The following is a 21,970-nucleotide window of genomic DNA, read 5'->3' on the forward strand; positions in this document are numbered from 1 at the left end:
TACTAATATGCTTCCTTTCAATTGGATTTTTCAATTTAGGAGGTTCTATTTATTTGACCTTTTCTGTTGTACCTTCCTTTTCCTTCTTGGTGATGGTGTCTTTGTTTCCACTAGCTTTAGGAACCTTTGCAAATATCCCGGATGGCTTACCTTTCTTTAGGTTCACTGTTATGTTCCTTAGCTGATAATTGATTTTTCCTGTGCTACTGCTGCAACAATATAAGCTTTCTTTTCTTCATCTGTTAGGTTTCTCAAGGAATGCACTGGCTCTTCATTATGGAACAATCTCCTCAAGGTTGGGGTATCTTCATCATCATCATCAATGAAAAATTTCTGCACGTTGTACTGTTGGCTCTCTCTCCTCCATTGTACATCTAATGACTGCTCCTCCTCGGATGAATCCTCATCCCAACCCCAAAATGAAACTAATGAAATTAAATTCACTGTGGGTTCATACTCATCCTCATGATTCTTTTCTTCTACTAAACCTTGAGCGATCATACATTGTTTTGCAGCATGGGGTAGATTGTAGACTTCACACCATGGATATTCCTCCACAAAATTGTTTTCTTTTTTCAATGGATCTAGAGTTTCCTTGTTTATATTTGGCTTCACTGGCTTACCGTCTCTCCATTTTGTGTTATATGGCATGTCATGCAATATTGGCCTATTGTAATTCATTGGCTTGTTTCTTCTATATGGAGGCGGCTTCTCATTGTGGTTTTTCTTACCCTTCATATCTTTCAACATGTCCATGATTTGGCTAAGCTCATCCTTCTTTGTAGCTCTAAGATTATATAGTTTTGCATCATCTCTCTTGTCAATTCTCCCAGTAGTTTTTTTGTTATTTTAAATGGTAGTGGTTGTCTTAAATGCTTGCTGCAAGGTGGTAGGACTATGAGATAAAATCTCATAATGAGTCTTGCTGTCAAAAGCACTCAAATAAAAGTCAATCAAAAATGAATCGACAGGTCTAATATCCCTTGGTATTCTATTAAGCACTTTATTAAACCTTTTATTAAATTCAGAGATTGATTCATTTTATTTTTTCTTTATGCTTGTCAACTCATGAGATGCAAATGAAGTATCATTATGGTCTCCAAATTCTTCCAAGAATTATGTCACAAACTCCTGCCAACTACCAATGCACCTATCAGGAAGATTTATGTACCATTCACTTGCATCCTCTATTAGAGACTGAACAAACAATTTCATAAAAACATCTTCATAAGGGACTTCAAATTCTTCAATGGTATTTTTTACATTTATTACATGTTGTTTTGCAGAATCAGTTCCATTTCCTATGAACTTAGGGATGGCTGACCTTAAATCACTTGAAATCTGATCCGGATATCCAACTATCCCACTAAAATCCAACTGTTTATACCTTTTAATGGTCACAGGTGGTCTACAACCATAGTTGTTATTTTCATAGTTTCCATTTCCTCTATTGTTACCATTATTTCCATTGTAGCCTCCACCACCATTTTTATTATTGTTATTTCCTTTTTCATTGTTTCCATTACCATTGTTGCCATTATTCCCATTATTACCATTGTTACCTCTATTATTGCCATTATTTCTATTATTTCCATTATTACCATTGTTACCTCTATTATTACTTACATTATGGCTCCTATTACTATTATTCCAATTACCAGTATTTCCCCCATTGCTAGTTCTTCTTTCACTATTGTGATTATTGCATTGTCTATCATTATATTGGCTTTTATTCTCATTGTAGGTTATATTTTTTCATTTATCCCTTTTTTCACAATTACTATCCAAAACATCAGACAATGGATTATCAAAGATCCTAATTGGCTATTCCATGTTTCTCATGTGAGGGGGACTATACCTAGGGGTTACTGGTCTACTTCCCTCACCTCTTCCTTTCTCTTCTTCAACCCCATTTGACTTAGGGCTTTGAATGGTATCTCTTTTTAATCCAAGCTTCTACAATACCCAGTTTAGTTGTCTCTTAAGAGCCTTTGCTATTTTGGATTCATCTCCATTTAAGTCAGCCATTTTAAGTATGACTGCATCCCACCGCCTTTCCTCTTGTTCCTCAACAGTTAGGGTTTCATCATGGTTGTCCTTATTATCTTCTACATTTATGGTATAGAAAGGATTTTCTTCCATATTTTCATAAAATTTATAACCAGGTGAAGAGAAATCCTCTCTACTAGGGAACTTCTTATAAGCCCCAAATGCCATAATTGGTGTTGATTTCTTTTCTTTGTATCTCTTCTTTGGACTCAACTGAATAAGATTATCTTGTCCCTTGTGTAGAGACCTTCTCCCCTACATTAATCTTATTGATAAATTCCTAGGGCTTTCTCTTAATTTCTCAAAATACCAGTTATTTTTCATGTACTAGACGTAGAGTTGCCACCTCCTAAGAGGAACAATATTTTTTACTAATCTTTTATGCTCCTTCCTCTAGTAGAGTCTGGAATAAACTACCAAATATTCTGAACACTTCCTATGAAAACTCCCCAGTAGAGTCGCCAATCCATTGGTTCCCAAAACCACAGATTGGAAATCAAAAGGAACTTGCCAAATTCCTCACTGACCCAATCAATTCTGTCCAACGAATAGGAATGTTCAAAGACCAAATTCTTTTGCACTTCAGGCTCCACTAGACCTAGGCAGGTATACCTTAAACTCCAAAGCACAAAGAGACTTCTTCATAGTGAATTTAAACTTAATGCATAAGTTGTTTATAGGCTTGGCAAACTGACCTGTAACTTTTCTATATTGTGTGCTTTTAATTGCTTAAATATGAAAAATAGTGTGTATTTGATTATAATTGAATATTTGTAAGAGAATGTTGTTGGAACTTTAAGTAATTATGAAAGAACAATACTGATAGGAATAAGAAGTATGTTTCCCTAATGAGGACCTTATGCACATGATAATTACTCACAAATACTAACAATAGACCAGTGCCTTATCTGATAATTAGTGTGTTACTTAGTGGACACATATTTTAATCAACTTTGGAGACAATTTGGAAAACTCACAATATGTAAGACTATCATTGCAATGGTTTCATTATGTGTCGCAAGAAAAAAAAATAATTATGTTTCCTATGCAACAACATGTGATGGCACACTACAACAAATCTAAATTAGATTTACCCAAAGGACTTGATTCATCAACACAATGTAACACAAAATGATCTGAAAAATAAAACAACGAATCTTATATATTAGTTTTGGAATAAAAAGATGTACAAAAGTTGCAAACTCATAGGTACTTCATGATGTTCTTGCTTGCACAAATATAGCTTTTCATTCCTATAGACTTGCCTTAACACAATACTAGCAATCCCAATAGACAATGTGAAAAAAGTCCTCCTCCTCTACATACAAAATGACTCCTTATACATATGTGAGTCAAAAGACACAAATGAAAGGACACACCCTTCCATCAGTATAAACTAAAAACTATCAAAAACCTAACTAATAACTCCCTAACTATTATGACAACCGGAAACATTACAAAACATATTATAATGACACAAATTAATTTTTTCCATCTAGCCTTTGACCGCACTTCTGAATATGCCAAAGATATCCTTCATCTTTGTAGGTGCAAGCGTTAAAGATGATATCTCTGACTGCCACTTCCAATGTAATGAAATTCTCCAGTTGTTCCCTTATTTCAGTCATGTCCAAGGTATCCACATGGGCGATGTTAAGGGCTGCATCAAGTAGTGATCTACAATCAGAAATCTATTGGCCTTTATCCTTTATCATCCCTATATCATCCACAACACTTGGGAATCCATGTTGGATAATTCCCTGACACTCCTCATATTCAGTTTTCAATTCAGTTGTAAATTTCTCATGAGCATTAATTAATTTCTTGACCTTGCTGACAACTTTGTCAATCCATATTTTATCTTGCAATAACAAATTTAATATATCATAATTTTTTCTAGTGTGAAACAATATTATCCATATTTTTTTGAGAAATAGTCTATAATTCCTCTAATACTTTCTGCAAATTCTCATATATTTTAGTGATTAACACACATGCTGCATCCGCTCTGATAGTTCGCATTTGTTTCTTTAACTTATTGTACTCCTGTAAAAATTCATCATACCTCTTTTTTTTATCTTTGAACCATCTTTAATTTGTGGCACTAGATGACCACCTCTCTTCAATAATTCTTCATACAAAGCTTTGTATTTTTTCTTTTTTGTGATTTCCATTTTCATTTGAACTTTGTTCAACTTTGAAAGATCTATCCCCATCTCTATTGTGACCATGGGATCTATTTCTCCAACTTTTAGTTTCATCATATGGCCAAAGGCCTTGTCAACATCTATAATCTTTGGCCTTGTATTTAGGGCATAGAGGGCCCATAAAAGCATAGCCTCATCATCTGGATCATATCTTGATCCAATAAAAATATCATTAACACCCTGAATGTTTAACTTAAATTCTTTCTTATCTGAATGCAACAAGCTATCAAAAATAAAAGATACACTGAGGTCCCAGCCTAGGAAAAGAATGATTCCTGCCTCTACAAGAAGTTGTCTTCCCCTTTGAGGGGTCATGTTCTCTAACTCAGAATTAATTTTCTGCCTTCAACTTCCTGAGCATTTCTACCTCATTCTCTGGTGTCACATCTGGCATTGTATCTCTTAATTTCTTTCCTTTAAAATGATACAAAAAGGACTTAAAACTCCTTTGACTTAACAAATTCATCATCTGATACAAAAGATGTATGCTCTTCTAGCCTAGCATCTAAATCTACCTTCAATGTTGCTACAATTTTGTCTTGAGCATCTGGTTCATCTCTTTTTCTAGTACTTGAATCTTAGAAATTATTTCATTCTCTCCAGAATCACTTTCCACATCCTATTCTTCTTCTGCTTTCAGATCCCCAAGTCTTTTCTTCCTTTCTTCCAATCTTCTTTCCAAGTCATCAACAACATTTGTAAGTTCTTCTAACTCTTTGTTCTTGCACAGATCCTCATAGTCATTATACTCATGGAGATAATCTCCTAGGTTTTGTCTTTTTTTGCACATGTGAATGTAACCTTCTGGGTCGTAGTTCTTCCTTGGTGTGTGTATATACAGATTGAATTCATCCACTAGCTTCTTATTTATGGCTTCGTAAGCTCTGGTAGAGACTATTCTGAAATCTCCAAATTGAAGAGTCCTAGGTAAGAAGGCTTGCTTGTGGGCACCCCCAAAGTGTTGTGCATTAGAGACACTTAATTGTCTCACAATCTCCAAGTAAGCAATTCGGTTTGGCACAGGCTTTGGTAGCACATAGGGAGAACCTTTGAATCCAAAAACCCTACCAAATGTGAAATCTCTACAAGTATACCAATCTCCCTAATTATGGTTGACTCTAGTATCCTTGTATTCATGCATCCTAAGAAATATTTTAATCACTTCTAAGAATGACCCTTCACACGACACATTATAAACCTTGAACAGTGGTTTAACAAAAAATTCCTCAAATCTCACATAGTGAGATTTATCATACCTCGATTTCCATAGTGACACCCACAACTGTATAGGTTAATCGTGTCCATCCTTTCCCTAATGATTTACCCTTAATCCATCTGGCCATAGTCCTTTCAATCTTCCATAGAACAACACAATATGCATCAATAATGAATAATGCTTGAAGGACTTGTCAGGGTTATTCTGAAGATTCAGAAAACCCTCATGTAGTTTGTCGATCAGATAGGCTGCATAATCAAACTATCTTGGTTTGTGCCTTTAAATGTCTAATGCAAGAACTAATGGCCCCATCTGTGCTACATCTAGAGCTTCCATTCCTCCTACCAACCCGCAAGCCATATATGTGTATTGTAAATACTGTCTGAAAATATTTACATCATAGGGTGGACCATCTTCATTAGTTAGCTTCCCTTTCTCTGCCTTGTAGATGGCTAAGTTCCATCCTTGATAGGTCATATCCATGGTTCTATATTCTTCTTCCAATTCCTCAAAGGATAGAGGTACATCTGCTTCATAACTCAGATCAAACACTTCATAGATTATGGTCGTATTGAAGCGAATAAATGCATCACCACTAGGAATTTGGATGCATATCTTCATAGCATTGTAGTTCTTAACCAAGGTTTTCAACAATTCAATATTCACAAATACATTTGGAACTACGAGCTTACCCAGACCAGTAATCCATGGATTAGATATCGGCATCAGCTTTTGTCTTCATGAGTAATGGTAGAGGAACAATTCATGCCCCCTAACCCTAGTCCAGACATCACCAATTTCCTTATAATCATCTTCTAGTTGATCATGGATAGGCAAATTAACCTTAGACCTTCAAGACTTGGATCCTGGTGAGTTCATCTGATCGATCATGGCCTGATTCAACTTCTGCTTCTGCACACTTTCTCCACCTTTATATTTCTTTGAGGCACTATCAGAGACTTCAATGACCTTGCTATTGCCTTTAGAACCCTCACAATTTGAATCTTTCAAGCCTTTTGAAATTCAATTCTCTACGGTTCAATTGCACTTCAATCTTTCTGTTCACTTCAATCTGTTATACAAATTCCTTGTACAAACTCCCATATATAGATTTGACACATGAGAAGCATTTACTCAATTCAAATCCTGCTATGATTTTCCTCGTGCGCACACAAACCTACCCATTGTCTGCATTAAATAATGGTGGGCCGATCTGTTTAGAATCAGATTTTACAATGGCTAATCAACATAACTCCTGATGATTCAATCATTTAGCACCACCCGTATTGTATGCTTTTCCAATTTGTACATGCAATGATGATGCAGCTTTCTGTCTTTTTGATCAGCATAGGTTTCCTCGATCAATCCATTGGGCTTTGACGTAGCCATTTTTCTTTCATTCTGCTGAACTTGGCCTATCCCGATGAATCCTCCTTCTTATTCATCATGTTGTAAAGCTTATCAGGTGTTGGGACAACCTATCTTATGTTTCTCCAATGATTCGATGAGATCGGGCTCCAGCTTGTCTATCTTTATGTTATTCTAGCCTATTGACCTATGTTCCCTTGATGAGGTCTCCTTCTTATAAACTACCTCAGCTTCCTCATTGGGTATCGACGTAGCAAAAAATGTCTTTTTTTGATTAGCCAATGCTATCTCGAAGAATTCACCTTGTTACTTTCCTAGTCCCTTCTTTTGGTGTAGTTTATCCCGATGGAACCTCGTTTCCATCTGCCATGATATCCATTCTATCAGGTATCGGGGTAGCTATTTTTTACACTTTCCGATATCCTGACGACTTCAAAGTGTCCACTCCACATTTTCCTTCATTGGTGTAGGTTATATCAATAGCCTCATCGCCTATCGGCATAACACTTCTCTCATGCCTCTGATAGTGAATGTTATGCCGATGAACCCTTCTTCCTGATTGCTCCTTGGTGAAGGTCATTCTGATAAATTCATCTCCTAATATCAGCGCACTGAGTCACCTTCCATTATGAACTTCTTTTTAGCTCTCCTTCGGAGTGGTTGGTTTGGGTTACGCCGATAGATCATTCCATTGTTTTGACTAGGCAGTCTTGTCGAGGTAACTTATGTTGATAACTCAAATTTGAAAATCATGCAAATTAAGCTCCTCTTCATGAATGCTGATGCTTCCAATCTTCCATGGAGACTTCATATGTGCTAATAAAATGTCAGATTCCATAACATAGGCCCAATCTCTGTCATGTGCAAAAATGCTCTTATAAGGTTCCCAATACTATCATAATGAAACCTCTTCATGTAGTCACCACTCAGTGCCAACCCTTAACATGCCCACATGATACTTGTCCATTCAGAAAACAAGTCATAGTTGGATTTTTCTGATTTTGCAACATAGCTCCTATAGATACAACCCAACAATTAATGCTCCTATGATAGAAATATACATAGAATGCATCATTAAATAGCATAAAAATATTTTGCAAGAATATGTCCTAGAAATGTCATCAACATAAACTTCAACAATCAAGATGTTATCGTTCTCAATCTTTAAATACATATTACTATCGACAATACCTTTATTAAATCATAATTTCAACAATTACTTATCCAATCTAGCATACCAGGCTCTAGGGGCTTGTTTTAATCCATAAAGAGATTTCTTCAGTTTGCATACCATGTCTCCATCATTTGATAATTAAAATCCATCAGGTTGCTCAATGTAGACTTCTTCCTCAAGATCACCATTCAAAAAGGCTGACTTGACATCCATTTGATATACCTTGTAATCCTTATATGTGACATATGCAAGCAATAGTCTAACAACTTCAAGTCTACCTACCAGAGAAAAAGTTTCCTCATAATCAATCCCTTCCTTTTGTGAATATCCTTTGTATACCAATCTTTCTTTATTTCTGACAACTTCACCGACTTCATTCAATGTGTTCCTAAATACCCATTTAGTACCAATCACATTCTTATCTTTAGGTCTAGGCATAAGTTCCCATATGTTGTTCTTTTCAAGCTGATTCAATTATTTTTCCATAGCCTTCATCCAATTTTCATCTTTGCAAGCTTCAACATATTTAGGTTCAATTTTAGAAATCAAACATACCTCTTCAATAGTTAACCTTCTTCTAGTCATCACACCTTTATTTTTATCACCAATAATTTGATTTTCAGAAATATTCAATCTTACATACCTCAGAGTCTTCTAATTATTCTAATTTTCAGGTTCCTATACCTCTCCACCGACAACAACAATATCCGAGTTAGCTATCTCTATTGCATCATTCTACTTCAATTCTTCAGTCTGAATAGGTATTAGAACAACATGCTGACCATCATCATATCCACATGCTCTGATTTCTTTTCCATAGTTCTCATCAACTTTCACATTTGCACTTTCCACTATCTTTCTCAATCTCTTATTGTAGCACCGATATGCTTTTCTCTTTGTAGAGTATCCCAAGAAAATTTCTTCATCACTTCTTGCATAAAACTTTCCTATATCCTCATCTCTCTTGATATAACACTTGCTTCAAAAAATTCTGAATATCTCACAGTAGGAACATGACCAAACCATATCTCATAAGGAGTCTTACTAATATCACCTTTTATATGCACTCAATTGAATGTGTAAACAACAATTCTAACAATTTCTCTCCAATAGATATTTGGAACATTCCCTTCAATTAGCATAGTCCTTGCAACATTCAAGATAGTTTTATTCTTCCTTTCAACAACTCCATTCTGCTGTGGGGTTTTAGGAGCAGATAATTATCTTCTAATCCCATGCTTCTCATAGAATGAATCAAACTCATTGGAACAAAATTCTCATCCTCTATCAGATCTCAAATATTTCACCTTCAATCCTATCTCAGTCTCAACCTTTGCTTTGAATATATTGAATTTGTCCAATGCTTCTGATTTTTCCTTGAAAAAGACAACCCACATCATTCTAGAATAATCATCTATCAGTAACATGAAATATCTATCACCCTGCACACTTCTAATATTTTTAGGTCCACATAGTTCAGTATGCAAAGGATCTAGCAATCCATTAGATGTATACTGCTTACTCTTGAAAGAAATTCTTATTTGCTTTGTTGGCCATTTGGTGGAATTAATTATGTGTTGCATTGATGTTTTGTCATTGATGCCAATAATAGCTATTTGGATTCTTTACCAGCACCCTTATGCTCCCGGTAGGTTGAGTGGTTTCTGGTTGATTTGGATCCGGCATGATCTAGTATAGTTTTGTGATGGAATTGGCTTATTCATGATACTCATGCTCATATTTGGTTAGTTGGTTTTGGTCTGGTGATCGGATGCTATCCTGATTGCTTAGAAGCTTGGTTTCTGGTTCCGGCGAGGGTTTCACCGATAGAGATTTTGATGAAGATCTTTAATGAATTGTATAAGTAGTGTTGGTGCATCTTTTGGTGGAGTTTTAGGATGCTGTTGGTGATCATGTTCGAGACTTGGCAGATGGAGATCATTGTTGTAGTGTGTGGACCTATACTGGGTCCCGGTTGATCTAGGTTATGGACCAATTTTAATGTAACATGTGGATAGGACCTCTTGATGTATTTCCGAGATGTCTTATGTGTTGGATATTATTTGTTTGGTCTAAGGCCAAGATTGTTTGTAATTATGTAATTGGTTTATTATCTAATGGCTGGCGTGAATTGTTTATGGTCGAGGGTTTGTATATATAGATGTAAGATCTCATTGTAGAACATCATGGTTATGTTAGAGGTCATGGTCAAAGAATGTAATGTGTGAATGATGTAATATCATTCAAGAAGAGGATTTGGTCGATCATTGGAGATCAAATTGGGTGTATGTAAGAGGATTTACTCCTTCGGTATTGAGCTTAACTGGAATTGTACTCAGGCATAGGAGATGCTATCTTTTGCAGTTCAACACTTCTCCGAATTGTAGTCTAGATTTCTATGTAGTCAATGAGGCTCATTTTGTGATGAGGAGTGCGCTCTAGGCTATTGGCCTTCCTGCAAGTGCAAGCCCCTCAATTTTAATTCACATACTTACTACAAAAGTATTATCTGATTGTGGGTAGGTCTCCCACCATGGTTTTTCCCGTTACCGGGTTTTCCACGTATAAATCTTGGTGTCATGTGGATGGTTTTTATTCTATGATTATTTTTTATGCTTAATTGGTTTAACTGCTATTCTGGTATATTCCGGTCTTAAAGTTTAAATTTCTAATAGTTCTGGTAATCTGTGACTACTGATTCACCCCCCCTCTCAGTTGTCTTTCAATTATTTGAACTGTCTAACAATTGGTATCAAATCTTTGGTCCTCTCTGTAGAAAGCTTAACCACTTGAGGAAGATCCTATGGCGACTAACAATTCAAGTTCATCCAGTTCTTCTAGAGCTATCTTTCAGAGGCATATTCTAAGGGTTGATGGAACAAATTACACAGTATGGAAGATTCATATGGAGACTCATCTGAGATGTCTTGGCAAGGAGATTTGGGAGATCACACAAAATGGTGTCACACCTTATAATCCGAGATCTGGCAACCTTCCTCTGGCAAACCTGGAAATGGAGCTTGAGAATGATTGTAGAGAAAGAGAAGCCCTCTTGTGTGCACTTTCTGATCAACAAATAAAGGGATTAATCGACAAATCATCTGGAAAGGCTATATGGGATAAGTTGGAGACTCTTAATAAAGGCGACTCCACAATGAAGATTGCTAAACTTGATGGTTACCAGGTAAGATATGAAAACTTGAAGATGGAAGAAGATGAAAGGATTACTAGATTCATGGAAAGGGTAAATGAGATTCTTATGGGAATTCAATGTTGTGGTGGAATTGTGAGTGAATATGAAATTGTTTCTAAAGTCTTGAGAGCCCTACCACGGACTTAAAAAATGAAGGCTACTGCTATTAATAAGTTGAGAAAATGGCTAATACATCTGTCAATAGAGATACTTTGGTTGGGAAACTATCTACTTTTGAGCTTGAAGAATTTGGACCTTCTGGAGCTATGAAGTTTGAACCTGTTTTTCATGCATCTACATCTACAACCGGTAAGCAAGACTGGAAAGCTTTGTATGCAAAGAAATTAGAAGATATGAAGAGAGAAGACGATGAGTTTGAGAAAATTGAGGCACTATTTTCTAGAAGAGTACCTAAAGGACCGGTAGGAAGTAAGTATGAAGGAAAAACACCTTTTAAATGTTTTGCATAAGATTGGTCATTTTGCATCTAGATGTCCTGAAAGGAATTCAAGATTTGAAGAAAGAGTTAGAAGATCATTTAAGCCTAACCCTGGATATTAGAATAAGTATAAGTACAAGAAAAATAGAGACAAATCATGTTACATAGCGAATGAGGAAGGCATTACTGATTCTGATGATGAATCAGTAGAAGACTCTGCTAGTGGTTCCGACAATGGGAAGGAATGGGTGTTCCTAGCTATTAAAGAAGATGATATGACACTAGAAGAGAATGTACCTGAAGAGAAGGCACTTGTTGCTAAAATTGAAGACAAGGATGAATGGTTAATTGACAGCGGCTAAAAATTTATCCTCGACAATTTAGTAGGTTGCCCTACTATGAACAATTACAAATTGTGCATTTGTTTGATACTATGCATATTGGAAAGAATATAATAGAGACATTATGGAAAACATTGGATGGAAGGCGTGACAAGAAAAAATTGTCAAAATTTGTAGTGACATTCAGGAATCCAATCATGCAATGAAAAATGTCATTCAATAAAATAGCCATGGAGACCAAATTAATATAAGTGACCTTCCTTGGTTATTAACAAATCAAGAAAGAAATGCTATAAAAGAAGTCATACGAAAAATTCAATTTCCTATAGGATTTGCTGTGAACATAAACAATCTAATATCAAAGAAAAGTGAATTTGGGCCAGGGATGAGAATGCATGATTGACATACCTTCATTAAGGTAATTCATGTTCTTGTGTATTTACTATATATTTGTATAACTGCGCATGTACTTTTCATTCTATTATGTTAGAAAAAAATGAAAAGATAATTTTATAATTGTTGTAGTACGTTCTACCTCTATCTCTCCTAGACCACTTCGACAATAATGCCAAGCAAGTCATATATGATCTTGGGAAATACATGAGGTAGGTAGTGATATTTGTTCAGTTCGTTGTATAGATATTATATTTGCGATTTATTTTACTTGTTATGTTATAGATATTTTTGTGTCTTGAATATCTTGTAGGTGGTTGTCATGTAAATAAATCCATAAAGAAGATATAAAATATTAGAAGAGAAAAATTCCTCATCTAATGTGTGAGATGCAAAAGTTTCTACCTTCAACTTTTTTCAGTGCACAAGAACACTACCGCATACACCAAGTTGAGGAGATTGAATTGTGTGGACCTGTACATACTAGGTCAATGTGGATGGTTGAGAGGCATTTGAAATTTTTGAAGGATTTGGTTCGACAAAGAGCACATCCTGAGGGTTCTATGGTGGAGGGATATATGGTATACCAGACTATGGTATACATTTTTGAATATCTTCCTAAGTTTGTAGCAAAGATCCACATGGATGGCATTTGGGATCCCAACCCCATTAACAAATTCGAAGGGGAGTACTTGATGGGGAAAGGTAGATTGAGGAAAGTGAGGTAATTATAAGATGTTATTGTAGTTAATTAATTCTTAATCTTCAAAATAAATCGATTGTAAGAGGTCTATTTATTTTTTGTACAGTTGGTCGAGAGTGGGATGCACTACATTTGTATATTGCAAACAATCTTTATTGGATGACGGTATGGATTGAACGTTATCAACATTCTAGTCACACATTAACATCGGAAGGTGTGGCTTCATTGGTTAAAGAATCTCATCGTAATGGAGATTCCAATGCTACGCAAAGGGAAATTGATTTAGCATATGGTTTAAGAGATAAATAGGTACGTATAAATTTATTAATCACCCATATGTTTATCAACTCACGATGCAATAATTTTTACATGTTTGACACATTGCAGGTCCAACACCACAATGCTATGTGCTGCAATGGTCATAAATTTTGCATCAAAAAGTTGGATGACACGAAGAAAACTTGTGATTGTGGGATAACTGTAGTCTTTGAGGTGACAAATATTTCATTGAGAAACAACATACATCCTCAATAGTCTCAAAATAGATACTATGGCATTTTGGATGATATACTTGAGTGTAACTCTAATTCCTTCAAATTAGTTTTGTTCGTCATCAAATGGTACAAGCCACGACTGAATAAAAATGATCCTGATAGAATTGTTATTGAACATTATAATGGTTTTACAATGGTTAATACAAGGTCGTTTGAACCAGTTGGGGATGAGCCCTATGTTCTTCCAAGCCAATGTGAGCAGGTATTTTACTTAGAGGTTCCACACAAACCGGGTTGGTCATTTTTTGTTAGACATGATCCAAGAGGAAGGTCAATAAAGTATAATGTAATGGAAGAAGAAGATACCAAAGAAGTAGAAGATGATGTAGATGATGATCACAATCGACAGTTACTCGATGATGATGAAGAAAAAGAAGTTACTAATGATGATGGTGATGGTGATGGTGATGGTGATGGTGATGGTGATGGTGGTGGTGACAGTGATGATGGTGATGACGATGATGAAGATGATGATGGTGGTGGTGGTGGTGGTGGTGATGATGATGATGATGATGATGATGATGATGATGATGATGATGATGACGACGATCATGATGGTCACGATGATGAGTTTGATGAAGAAGAAGATCAATGACATGAATGAAATGTATGAGGTATGCGATTAGTATATTGTCTATTTAATATTGATTTCTTGATAGAAATTTATTTGACTTATATGGTTACATAATTAATTCATTATATTTTTAATTTTAATGCCATTACATAATTAATTCATGATGCACGTTTTAATGTTTTTAATTCATGTTCCACCTCTAGCAGATCCTAATAGTAGAACTATGCCACCCCAAGGAGATGGAGATAGGGAGAGTGACTATTTATGTGACATTTTTAAAAATTTGTGTTTATTTATGGACTTTGGATTGTTTATTAGCTATGTGATGGATGTTGATTTAAAATACATATGTGATGGATTACATGTTTATGATGATACATGTGACATTTTTTGAACTTTGTGTTTATTTATAGAATGTGGATTGTTTATTACCTATGTGATGGATGGTGATTTATGATACATATGTGATGGATTACATGTTTATGATGACACAAATGTGATGTTTATGATGCTCAATTACATATATGATGATGCATATGTGATGCTTATGATTCTTATGATAAATATGTATTTATTGTTTATCAACTTACAAATGTAATGCTTATGATGCTCAATTGATGGTGTTGATTTCATGTATATATTTTGTGTGATGTTGTCACCTTTGGTGGGAATAGGTCATTGACTACAGACATCGTCAACCCTTTAGTTGAGGATCCTGCATAGTCTACCAAAAGTAAAGGTAATGAATTAAAAAAATTACAATGATTATGATGACAACATATTTTTTTTATTTAATACTCTTTTTGTCTACAAAGTTCATGTTGTGTACTATGTAATTTTTAGCTAGCATAAGATAATTGAATTACATGTGCACAAACCTGAACCCCTTTGATGAGGATCCTGCACAGTCTCATGGATCGACATGTATAAGTCAATACACCCTATAGAAACAATTTATTTTCTAAAAATTACTTGGAAAACAAACTTCTTTAGTTTTTCAAACCTCAACATTAGCAGCAAATCTAATACAATTATCAACACTTGAGGCCCTAGTTGGACTTATTCAAATTTTAATCTCAACATCAACTTTAGGGTTGACTTTTTCATCAACATTACCCTCATTTGCAAAATATCTCTCTCATTACCAGGTAACTCTCTCATTTGATGGAGTGCAGGTACCACCAAATAGGTATTTGTCAGATGTGTCTTCCTTGAGTGATGAAAATGCAAGAATAGAAAATGAAAGTGAGACATGTAGTAGGTCCACAATAGGGAGATCAACTAGAGGTCAAAAGATTAGAAAAAAATTCAATAAACGCATGAAATTTTTCCTTGCTCAAGGGGGTTCATGTTCTTATGATGATGAGACCAAAGGCGACATTGAGGTGCCCTTGAGGTACAAACATCTATAGAAACAATGGGTACCCAAGGAACTTCCTCCAATAAACACCGATTTTTGTGTTAATGATAGGATATATCACATATCACCTTCGTTGTTACATGGTTTGGGCCTATTCTACATGGACGACATAAAGGTCTGTTACAACAAAGTTGTTGAATTGATGGAGTTTGTCGGACCTTGTTACAATTACAATAATTGGATGCAGATTGTTTGATATAGAAAAAGTATGTGTAGGTATGCACTGTCAGCAAATTATATACAACAGAAAGATAATGATCAAAGTAAACAAGTGGCTGTATACATTGATGGAAGGCCAAAAGCAACAGGGAATATTGCAAGTTTTATAAATAGTATGTGACGTGGGTCAACTAATAAACAACCCAATTGTATATTTGAGGCATGTGAGGGAAATCATGTATTCGTATGTGCGATAAAATCAATAAGTGCAGGGGAAGAGATGATAATTGATTATAATTTGAATCATATAGATACAAACAAAGTTACTATCATGGGGTTGGTATGTACTATATACCATTTAAATTAACCAACCTCCAATTAATGACTCGGGTAAGTGCAAGAAGTTGTGTCCACTTTTTGGCCAAAAAGTGGAAGTTTTTTCCCTTTTTTGTTCGATTTCATCTCGTTTGACCTAAATATTTGTGGTACTTAAAGACTGAATCTTGAAAAAAATCAGTAATAGAAAATGTAGTGCTCAAAGTCTTCTTTCCAAATATGTAATTTATTTTAATACCCAAATCTTAAAAATGAAGTTTGAATAGGCATTACTAGAACCTATAGTTTAAAAGTCACTTTTCAGGACCATACCATGCCCATGTACGACAAGCATAATTTGACCTAAATGAAATTATTTTTATAAATCCTTTTAGGAAAAGATCTATAACTCACTCACCTTTGATGAGAATATTTTTTTGTAATTTTTTTCTGCATATTTTTTTTTTGTTAATTTTTTATTGGGCATAATCATTGTTTTGAAAAATTCTTATGTACGGCAAGCATAATTTGACCTAAACTAACATTTTTTGGTTTTTTTTTTTAAACTGTATAAAATTGTCTCTAGTTTGATGCCATATAATTTTTTTTTCAAAAAACCTAGAGACAAAAAGTTATTAAAAAACTAAAAAACCATGTTATTTCGTGTTTATAGACCTCTTTCATTAGTAATTATTTTAAAAATAAAAATATTGATCAATTTTTTTAAAAAATTACATATTTCGAATCTAGATAGTCTCTACTATAATGGGTTTTCATTGTTTAAAAAATTTCTGAAAATTTGGTGTTCAAATATATTTTTGAAGTCATTATTTTATATGAAGATTGATTTGGCCTTCAAGTTGCAGGTCAAACCAGGTCCAAGCCAAAGGGTCGGCTATCCAAGCCATTTCCCAAGCCAAAATCAAAGCTACAACCAAACCAAAGTTTGAAATTTTTAAAAACACGATCCCGTTTCGTTTTTAAAATAATTAAAAAAACATTTAGCAAACGGGATCCCGTTTCCCTTTTTTTTTAATTTTTTTTTTTAAATAAACTATATATACATTTAAAAAAAAAAAATTTAAATTTTTTTAAAAAACAAACAAACTATATATACATGAAATATAACATTTAAGTTTAAGTCACATTTCCCTTATTTTTTTCCTTTCTCATACTTTAAGTTATATTTCATGTATATATTGGTAGGATGTTTGAGAGTGGTTTCAGATCTCTAGGAGTTATAATACAGATTCTAGATTTTGAAAGATCTTATAAATTGTGAGGTAATAGGGCTTATAATGTCATAATACAACCTATTATGTCATAATAAGTCCCATTGTGACATAATAGGTCCTATTGTGACATAATAGGTCCTATTATGACATAATACGACCTATTAAGTCATAATAGGTCCTATTATGTCACAAGACCCCTCAAAAGGACCTATTATGATATTATAACTCTTAATAGGAACTATTATGACTTAAGACACCTTACTAGGACCTATTATGTCATAATAGGTCCTATAATGTCATAAGACCCCTTAAGAGGACATGTCATGTCATAATAGGTTCTATTATGTCTTAAGACCCCTTAAGAGGACGTATTATGACATTATACCCCTTAGTAGGACCCATTGAAGGGTATTATGTCATAATAGGACTAATTATGACATAATAGGACCTATGATGACATAATAGGTCATATTATGTCATCATAGGTCCTATTATGACATCATAGGTCATATTATGTCATAAAATCCCTTAAGAGGACCTATTATGACTTTATACCCCTTAGTAGGACTTGTTAAGGGGTATTATATCATAACAAGACCTATTGTGACATAATAGAACCTATAATGTCATAATACGACCTATTATGTCATAATAGGTCTCATTGTGACATAATAGGTCTTTTTTGTGTCATAATAGGTCTTATTATGTCATAATACCCCTTAAGAGAACTTATTATGACATTATACCTCTTACTAGAACCTACTATGACATAAGTCCCCTTAGTAGGACCTATTATGACATAATAGGATCGATTTTCATATAATAGGACCGATTATGTCATATAGGTCCTATAATGTCACAAGACCCCTTAAGATAACCTGTCATGTCATAATTGGTCCTATTATGTTATAAGACCCCTTAAGAGGACCTATTATAACATTATGCCCCTTAGTAGGACCTGTTAAAGGGTATTATGTCATAAAAGGACCAATTATGACATAATAGGATGTATGATGATGTAATAGGTCCTATTATGTCATCGTGGGTCCTATTATGACATCATAGGTCATATTATGTCATAAAACCCCTGAAGAGGACTTATTATGACTTTATACCCCTTACTAGGACATGTTAGGGGGCATTATGTCATAATAGGAACTATTGTGACATAATACGACCTATAATGTCATAATACAACCTATTATGTCATAATGGGCCCCATTGTGACATAATAGGTCCTATTATGACTTAATACGACCTATTATGGCATAAGACCCCTTAAGAGGACCTATTATGACATAAGACCCCTTAGTAGGACCTATTAGGACATATGTAGAGAACGATATGTTGGTTGGAAGAGAGAGATGGTATGTTTAGGGAGAGTTGAGGGGTATTATGTCATAACAGGACCTATTGTGACATAATAGGACCTATAATGTCATAATGTGACCTATTACATTTAATAGGTCTTGTTATGTCATAATACATCCTATTGTGACATAATATGACCTATTATGTCATAATAGGTCCTATTATGTCATAATAGGTCCTATTATGTCATAAGACCCCTTAGGAGAACCTATTATGGCATTATACCTCTTACTAGGACTTATTATGACACAATAGGTCCTAGTAAGAGGTATAATGTCATAATAGGTCCTCTTAAGGGGTCTTATGTCATAATAGGTCGCATTGTGACATAATAGGTCCATTATGTCACAATGGGACCTATTATGACATAAGACCCCTTAAGAGACCTATTATGACATTATACCTCTTACTAGGACCTATTATGACATAAGACCCCTTAGTAGGACCTATTGTGACATATGTAGAGAAAGATAAGTTGGTTGAGGGAGAGATGGTACTTTTAGAGAGAATTAAGGGGTATTATGTCATAACAGGACCTATTGTGACATAATAGGACCTATGATGTCATAGTACGACCTATTATGTCATAATAGGTCACATTATGACATAATAGGACCTATAATGTCATAATACGACCTATTATGTCATAATAGATCACACTGTGACATAATAGGACCTATTGTGACATAATAGGTCCTATTATGTCATAATAGGTCCTATTGTGATATGATACAACCTATTATGTCATAAGACCCCTTAAGAGTACCTATTATGACATAAGCCCCTTAGTAGGATCTATTATGACATAATAAGATCGATTATCACATAATAGGACCTATTATGACATAATAGGTCCTATAATGTCATAAGACCCCTTAAGAGGACCTATTATGACATTATACCCCTTAGTAGGACCCGTTAAAGGGTATTACGTCATAATAGGACTAATAATGACATAATAAAATCTATGATGATGTAATAGGTCCTATTATGACATCATAGGTCATATTATGTCATAAAACCCCTTAAGAGGACCTATTATGACTTTATACCCCTTACTAGGATATGTTAGGGGGTATTATGTCATAATAGGACCTATTGCGACATAAAAAGACCTATAATGTCATAATACGACCTATTATGTCATAATGGGTCCCATTGTGACATAATAGGTCCTATTATGACATATTACGACCTATGATGACATAATAGGTCCTATAATGTCATAAGACACCTTAAGAGGACCTATTATGACATTATACCCCTTAGTAGGACCTGTTAAAGGGTATTATGTCATAATAGGACTAATAATGACATAATAAAATCTATGATGATGTAATAGGTCCTATTATGACATCATAGGCCATATTATGTCATAAAACCCCTTAAGAAGACCTATTATGACTTTATACCCATTACTAGGACCTGTTAAGGGGTATTATGTCATAATAGGACCTATTGTGACATAATAGGACCTATAATGTCATAATGCGATCTATTATGTCACAATAGGTCCCATTGTGACATAATAGGTCCTATTATGTCATAAGACCCCTTAAGAAGATCTATTAAGACATTATACCTCTTACTAGGACTGATTATGAAATAAGACCCCTTAGTAGGACCTATTATGACATATGTAGAGAAAGATAAGCTGGTTGTGAGAGAGAGATGGTACATTAAGAGAGAGGTAGAGATGTATATTTAGAGAAATATAGGTAGGTAGGGGGTAAGGGGAGGTGTATAGAGATAGCAGAGATAAAGAGTAAAGAGTTAAGGACATGAGAGAGAGGTAGAGACATAGTTTATATATAAATTTAATATTTCATGTATATATAGCTTGTATTTTTTATAAACAAAATTAAAAAAAAAAAATTTAATTTTTTTTTTAAAAAAAGGAAACAGGATAAAATAGGATCCCGTTTTGTTTTTCAAACGGGATCCCATTTCTTAGATCTAGGCTCAGGATCCCGTTTCAAATTTTGGCTTAGGATTCCGACGTGAAATGGGATCCTGTTTCGTCTCTCATGCACTCCGTGAGATTTGCCATTTTTTTCTAAGTGTAAAACTTCCACACTAAGTGGACACAACTTTGTGCACTTACCCACTCCAATATACCATTTTATTATGAAGTTTTTTTTGTTAAGTCTATTGGTTTCATTTTGTTAATGTTTTTTAATTTTTTATTTGTCACAGGGCGACATGGATCCATCACATACCATAGACAGGGATGTAGGTAGTGACACTTCTACCAAGTAGGTAAACCTCATTGTAATTATACAAATTAGATAGAAGCAAACTGTTACATTATTATGTTCTTTTCTTGAGTGTTATAGAGTAATTTTGTAATTGTTAATGATATTCTTGTCACAGACGGATGTTCGGGGAAAGGGAAAGGGAGCTACAGTACCTAAGCACCTCTCTAGGGATGTGGAGTCAATAGAATTAAGTGATGATGACATCGCAAATTACACAAACCCTATAGAATTGATAAAAAAGTCTATTAGAAAAATTAGTAGAGAGATTTTTACTTTGGCATCTGTAGAGCCTCAAACTGATGAGATACAAGAGAGGGTGCTAAAATTTATGCGAACAACAAAAAACTTGCAAGTAAGTAGTAATGAAAGCTTTAATTATAATAAAAGTTCAATAATGGTTTATATTTTATACTTGTTATGTCATTAACTAAAATATGTACATGTTGTTTTTACAACAATTTATGCTTCCTCATCAACCTAGTGGCCATGATCAGGGTATTGTAGGTAGTTCAAGTGATGACAATTTTCTTGGCTTATCACTTTGAGTACCCAAAATACATCATACTTGATACTGTCAATGTTCATAATAAAGGTTCATCCTTGTTTACAATTCTTGCACTTTTCATATATTTAATGTATTATTCTTTAGGTGTTGTCAATGTTCCTATGCAGATGCCACCGGTGCCTCATGAGAGGTTAGCACCACCTGTATTTTTGACTGCAATGTCAACAACACACATCATGTAGACATCCTCTACTCACGTCATATTGGCCCACTCACTGTTGGTAGATCCCTCTTTTTCTCTATCGCTCACTGTTGGTAGATCCCTCTTTTGCTCTATCTTCTGTTATGTGTTTATTTCCCTTCAAGCATTCTTTCTTGGGGGCATTTCATAGTGGATTCATTTTCTACAGTAGGAGATGCATATGAGGATGCACTAGAGGCAACTACTGCTAATAACATACCATCATTTCTTGGATCTTCTCATATTGCTAGTATG

At 34.6% G+C, this 21,970-nt stretch overlaps 1 protein-coding gene across 1 annotated transcript; it reads right to left on the minus strand.

The window, feature by feature from the left end:
- Positions 1 to 849: 849 nt before the first annotated feature.
- Positions 850 to 1,673, minus strand: LOC131875970 (uncharacterized). The gene is made up of 3 exons (XM_059220716.1): positions 1,627 to 1,673; positions 1,325 to 1,564; positions 850 to 925 (listed from the first exon to the last, which is right to left on the minus strand). The coding sequence occupies exons 1-3, from the start codon at positions 1,671 to 1,673 to the stop codon at positions 850 to 852; spliced, it is 363 nt and encodes a 120-aa protein (XP_059076699.1).
- Positions 1,674 to 21,970: the final 20,297 nt, after the last annotated feature.

Source organism: Cryptomeria japonica, chromosome 5, assembly GCF_030272615.1.
Source record: "Cryptomeria japonica chromosome 5, Sugi_1.0, whole genome shotgun sequence".
Classification (NCBI taxonomy): Eukaryota; Viridiplantae; Streptophyta; class Pinopsida; order Cupressales; family Cupressaceae; genus Cryptomeria; species Cryptomeria japonica.